The 6,468-nt window shown below is 35.0% G+C and overlaps 1 protein-coding gene across 1 annotated transcript; it reads right to left on the reverse strand.

The window, feature by feature from the left end:
• Positions 1-409: 409 nt before the first annotated feature.
• On the reverse strand, positions 410-1,067 carry LOC129747208 (thioredoxin-like protein 4A). The gene is made up of 2 exons (XM_055741302.1): positions 894-1,067; positions 410-830 (listed from the first exon to the last, which is right to left on the reverse strand). Exons 1-2 carry the CDS (start codon positions 969-971, stop codon positions 480-482), a joined length of 429 nt encoding a protein of 142 aa, XP_055597277.1. The 5' UTR covers positions 972-1,067; the 3' UTR covers positions 410-479.
• Positions 1,068-6,468: the final 5,401 nt, after the last annotated feature.

Here is a 6,468-nt window from a genome sequence, read left to right on the forward strand (position 1 = left end):
ATATCACCCCTTTGTAGTAAATGTTCTCAAACAAGGTGACCATTTCATTTGATCGGGTTTTCAAGAAAAAGTTTTTTAATTTAAATGAAAGGTATGCAAAATGTGAAATTTTAATGCAAATGCTTTCAAATCACTTCATTTTTTTGCGGAAAAATAAAAAGAATTTTCAATCAGAAACGAAAATGACAAGTTCTGAGGCTCACAAGTAAAAATTCAATTTAACACACTGAAGAGTGTCAAGAGTACATAATTGGTGCTGATACAGCAATCGAGCATAGTGCTAGGAACGATATACCTTCCTCGTATTTGGTCCTCTATCAAAGGGGCCCTGCTTTTAAAAATAATTTTAAAAAATCTTAAAAAATAGGGGGTTAAAAGGAGGTTCTCTAAAATGATTTTCAAAACTATGTTCCAATTTTCAGTCATACACATATCCTTATTCATAAATAATTTGAAAAACTAAACATAATACCTTCAACCTAGTAGCGATACTTGGTCGAATAGTCCTTCGGGGACACCACCAGACCCCGACCTTTTCGTGCCCCCCGATACACCGTCTCCACGATGTCGATCATCTCCTGCTTGTCCTCTAGCGGCCAATTAATTTTGTTATTGTTACCGGTGCCCAAATCGATCATGATGTGCTTGTTCCGGAAGAAAAACATCACCGTACAGGGGTCGTACAATTCGTACATCTTGTTAAAATCCGGTACCGCCGTTATGTCCACCAGATAGATGACGGCAAAGTTTTTCACCTTTTCCGCTATGCTGTATAGCACCTCGTCCATTTTCATGCAGGAGGGGTCCCAATCGTGCCCGAATCGGATAACCTGGAAAGCATGATTCGATTTAGGCAAAATTAGTTCCGGAGGCTTCTAGAAATTTCTTCTTACCACAACTCGGTCTTCCTCGGAGAGAATGGCCTGGTCCACTTGCCAGCCGTTGTGTAAATGTGCTAACATATAAGACATCTTTGCAAGTTATGGTTTAATTCACCTTTTTACGAGAAAAACTATTATTTTATGTGTGAAGGTAATGTAAACGCGCAGCGCTGCAGAGCACGATTTGTGTACGATTAAACCAAAACAAACTTTCCAGTAGTAAATATTCTAAAGGTCATATACCCTTTTAAATATGAATGTTAAGTAATGAATTTTAGGACAAAATTATGATAATTAAATTTGTTACGATGGTTTTCTTTTTGATAGTCATTAATTTTAATTGTTTTCTTCAAACGAACTGGTTTTTAAAATCGCATATATCATTTTACGTTGAGACATTTTCAAAACGGCTTCCTGTTTCAAAACATTCGAGTAGTCATGCAGATTTGCTCATTTTCTCCAGGGTTGATTCTTTTCAGGAAAATGAAACGATCACGAACTTGCATGCAAGCACATTCGTTTTTCTGTTTTTTTTCGTTTTAAAGTATTTTAAGAACGCATTTTTAAATTTTCCTCTCATGTTATTGAATTGATTGTCGATAGTAATGGTTTAAAGAATTCTGTTGGACACGCTTCCTAGTTTCAAGTTAAAAACGGCTGAATGAAAACGATTGATTAAACGCCTGGATTGATGCAAACCAATACAAATTTCTAGCTTCCTTGTTATAATCAAAGGGGTGGAATGGTAGAAAAAAATTCCGAGCCGGCATTTTAGTACCACACAGACGTTTTGATACCAAAATTGTATTGAAATCAATGGAGTTCATTTCAATTTTAATTCAGAGTTTGTAAAAAAACCATCGAATATTTGATTATTTTCGATACATGAAGAAACAGGCAAGTCATTTAATGTTAAAATTATTGTGTTAAACTTTCTAAAAACTGTGGCTTGTATTAAGAAAACGCCTGGATGTTCTCTAAAAGAATAATTTAAAGACCATCTTAAATGTCTGGATGAGAATAGTCCTATTTGTCACTGATAGTGTTCGTGATTTTATGCACGTTATTTCACCAACACTTTTCAACAAATATGTGATTATTTTCTTTACATGAAGAAACAGGCAAGTCATTTAAAGTTAAAATTATTGTGCAAAATTTCCTTAAAACTGTGGCTTGTGTTAAGAAAACGCCTGGATGTTCTCTAAGAAAATAATTTGCAGACCATATTAAAAGTCTGGATGAGAATTGTTAGAATAACATCTAGGCGTTTTTTTTTTTTCAAACGAAGCTTGCACTAGAGATAGATAACCGTCAGTAAGAAATGTGAATCCTTTTTCCCAGGGTATGAAAATAAATTTTTAGGTTCTTCAAAAAACTTTAGGTAAATAATTTAAAAAAATAAATCCTAGACGTATCATTCGTTTTTCCTTCAAGTAGCAATGTCTTTCCATCGCTCATTTATAAAAGGCCATTTCTGATAAGTGAAACCTCTGACTACACAAAAAATAATTTGAGGCACTTGGGATCAGAGGGGTGCAAGTGCCTTCATGATAGTTTCGAGAAAAAGCGCTTCAAAGTTGTGAAAGCGCTCGATTTTTCATATATATTTTTTTGAATTCGAGCAGTTTTAATTCAATCGAAAAAGTTTTCAAAAAATTACTCAAAAATCGAGTTTGGCACCAGATGTACATTGGAGATCCTGAGGGCCTCATCCTATCCTTCGAACAAGTTGCATATCATCAAGGCGCAAAAAACATGGATTGTGTACGTCTTTCGGCGAATTTAAACTAGTAAGAAACGGCTATTAAATAGCATAACTAATACATGGCAGTAATAAAATACTACTATAAATACATTTTGTATACAAGCGAAAGCTCGAATATCCGAAGCTCGGATAAGCAGGGTCTCTACTGTATAAAAAGCAATTTATATGAATTTTTATTTGGTTGTTTGTCAAAGTAAGATTGCCAGATTGTACGGTTTTATCCGGATTTGCCCGGATATTTGATATAAAGTTTGGAAAGGTAGCCCGGATTTTGATTTAAAAAAAGCTTGGATTTTGTCAGAATTTTGCCCGGATTCATTCACTTTAAAATCAAAACAAATCGAACAAAAATCTCAATGTAAGAAACTATCATATATGATTTTTGCGTCAAAAGTTAAAATTTCTAAGGAGATACTATTACAATCATCATTAAGGGTTTTTTTGGAAGATAACCAAACGATTTTAAATTTGCTGATGTGTTTCGATGAAAATTTTTTTTAAACTGTTTTTATTCTTGAGTTTTGTTGAATAATTCCTGAGTTTTTGACCAAATTTGCCCGGATATTGCTCGGATTTTGGGATACCGGTTTCTAGATAAAACCGCCTGGATGCGTGTGGGAAAATATCTGGCAACCTAACATTATAGCAGTGGTTTTCAAACTTTTTCACTCCCCGCCTCCCTGTCTCCCCAGACAACCATTTGGTGGGTATTTCGAATTTGCAACGCAAATATACGTGCAAATATACGTATACACATATCGTATATAATGTAGCAAAACCAGTATATACGTTTCATTTTGGAGGCCATATAGGTACATTAGCAAACATATTCTTGATTTGGATTGTATTAAATTACGATTTGCCCGACTTGTCATGCGCATCATTTACGGCTACCCTGATTCTTTTTGGAATTTACTATGACAATTCACATCATCATATAGATGATTGAGGTTGTAATATACGACATTTTTCGTAACAATATGGAAAGTTTGACGACTTATTTGGTGAGAGCAGGGCTCTCATTTTCCGTCAGTTCAAATAAAATATTTTTTTTTTTTGGGATTTAAACCAAAAACCAATTCATCCCCAAAAAATAATAAAAATAAGATTGTTTCAAAGAAATGGGTTTTTTTTTGCTGTCAAATTCAAGTTTATATCGTACACATTTATTATTTTCCTGATTGCTGATTTTTTTCCACGTTCATGAATTTATTGTTGGCGCCTGGACTTGATCCCCTGACGATTCCTGACGAATATATAAATTCAAGGGGATTTGCTTCAAAGGCATTAAACCAAAAACAAATCGTATATTTCTATAACTTAAATCTTTTAAATCGTAGAACACGTCATCGATGATCTAAAAATAGACCAACATTTTGAAGCCTCCTTTAATACGATTCCAATCATCGATGTCCCATTATCATAAACGATTTTATTTAACTATTTTGTATTCTTTTACGATTGCCAGCAAATACGTTTTACGAAAATCAGACATGCCAATTAATTTGCAAAGGTATACGATTGCATGCACATTATTACGAATCAATGCAGTGATATACGTTTTTTATTTCGAATTATTTTATGCATAGCACGACAAAATCTCTCAATCACGGCTGATCACCGTATATCGGTCGTTTCACGGATTTTTTGCGAATTGTCGTACACAAAGGTCGAGTTCATATGTACATAAATACTTCTTGTCGTAATAAAATCATGCAATGCTTTTAAATACGATAAAGAATATGCATGGACCGCACATTGTAGGTGAAGATATACGAAAAAGAGTTTAAATAACATTCTATACGATGTAATCTGTAAAAGACAATACGACTTCTGGTTGTCTGGGTCGATATTTTAGAGCAAACCGGCCCTCTAGGAGTATTTTCATACAAGTTTGTATAGAGTAGAGATACAGAAAAAATGCGTAGTTCTGAGCTCTTTCACAGACCTCTTGAAGGCTCTAAACGCTCCAGGAGTCGGTAGGGATTACTTTGAAGTTCACTGCTCTATAGGCTCAGCCGTCTCAAGACATAGAGAGCTTAAATTTGGCACGGATGCTTATTGGGACCAGAAATGATGAAATATGTTTTAAGGTTATCTGATGATCCCTTTTAGAAGGGGTCGTTCATACAAGACAAATATTATTTTAAAGATATTGGTGTTATTATTGTGGTAACCCTATGAGTTCCCCAACTGGCTTTGATGAACGAATAAAAAAGAGCTGGGCTCAGAAGTCTTTTTAGCGTACCTAAGAACACAAGCTAATTGGTCTTTTTATTGATTAAAAGGAAAACCTTAATATAATAGTGGCGATGAGGTGAAGATTTTTACTTCTCAAAAGTTTAGTTTGATACAGTAATTTGTTTTTTAAATTTCTACCAAAAGTATGTGCTTTAAAAGAAAAAGTGTTTATTAAGTGATTTTTACTATCCAGATTAGGAATACCTCAGGTTTGGTGTTCGTATGTTTGATCGCAGTTTTATGATGGTGGAATGAGCCTTCGAAATTCGTGAATCATAGTTTCTTATAACAAAATAATTATAAGTCGGTGTTTCGGTGATTTGATAAAAAAGGCGGCCTTTTTAGAGCATCAGTTTGCCGTAGTTTGCTAAATTTCAATACTGTATCAATCTCCATTTTGTTTCATAGCCTTAGTATTCGGTTTGGCGCAATTCTTACTAGCGTCGTTTGGTGATCAAAAGTACAAGTTTGTCTGTGGTACAAGTGTGCTTATCAAAATTATAGCAGAGACGTTACGGTTTGCTGCTTTGTCTCGCATTGTTTCGCAACGACTTATCAAGTTGATAAGTTTATTGTGCTTCATCACTTTTGGGGTTCAGTTCATCATTATCAACGACACGATGCCTTTGGCCAACAACGTCGAACCGTATGTTCCGGGGAGTATTCCTTTTGCTCAATATCTTGACCAATTGGAGTGCACGCAAAATAATCTACACGTAGCGGCTACGTGAAAAACTCCATATAGGAATTGATGTATGATGAAAATCATCTACAACTTACGTGAATTCCTAGTGAGTTCAACTCGATGTGACAGTGGAAGCTCTGTGAAATGTTGATCGATTTCAATTTTTCTTTCCCTTTTAGGGAACATCCATAAATGACGTAGCTTTATTTTTTCTACCCTCCCCTCCCCCCTCTTAGCATTTCGTCACAAAGTCATAGACCCCACCTAGATAATAACGTAGCTTTAATAACCCCCCCCCCCCCATTTTTAAAAATCGGTTTTTAATTATTACCTTTAATTTTATCAGCATTTTGCAAGAATAATACACAAAATAACAAAAAAAAGATAAAGAAGTTATAAATGGAAGTTTAAAAAAGTATATCAAAAAATCAAGCTACCTTTCAACAATCAGGATAGCTAGTAAGTATTTAATCAGTTGCGTCGATCCAAATTATCTCAATTCGGGATTCTAATGAAATCGTTGGGCAGCTTTCCTCCATCGTCTGTTCGGCTGGAATAATTGCATCTGCGATGTCAGCTGCCTCCACTCACTCTCTATCGTCCTCCGGAGTGATGATCAGCACTTCGTGTCCTCTTTTGCCTACAATTCGCTTTGGACGAATCTTTCTATCCGAGGCTGGGGCCTTATGGATTTTGCTATGCTTCTTTTGGAGAACATTTGAAGCAAAATATAAATAATAATTTCTTGCATGTACGCTCCTCGATAGGCTTGAAAACAGTCGGGCAGTGGTGGTCAAAAGCTACATGTTCAGACTGGATTGAATTAGGCATAATTTTTCTCAATTTGGATTTTTTTTTTCGAAAATTAATTAAAGCTACGTAGCTTTACTTGAACC

This window comes from Uranotaenia lowii, chromosome 2 (assembly GCF_029784155.1).
Source record: "Uranotaenia lowii strain MFRU-FL chromosome 2, ASM2978415v1, whole genome shotgun sequence".
Taxonomy (NCBI): domain Eukaryota; kingdom Metazoa; phylum Arthropoda; class Insecta; order Diptera; family Culicidae; genus Uranotaenia; species Uranotaenia lowii.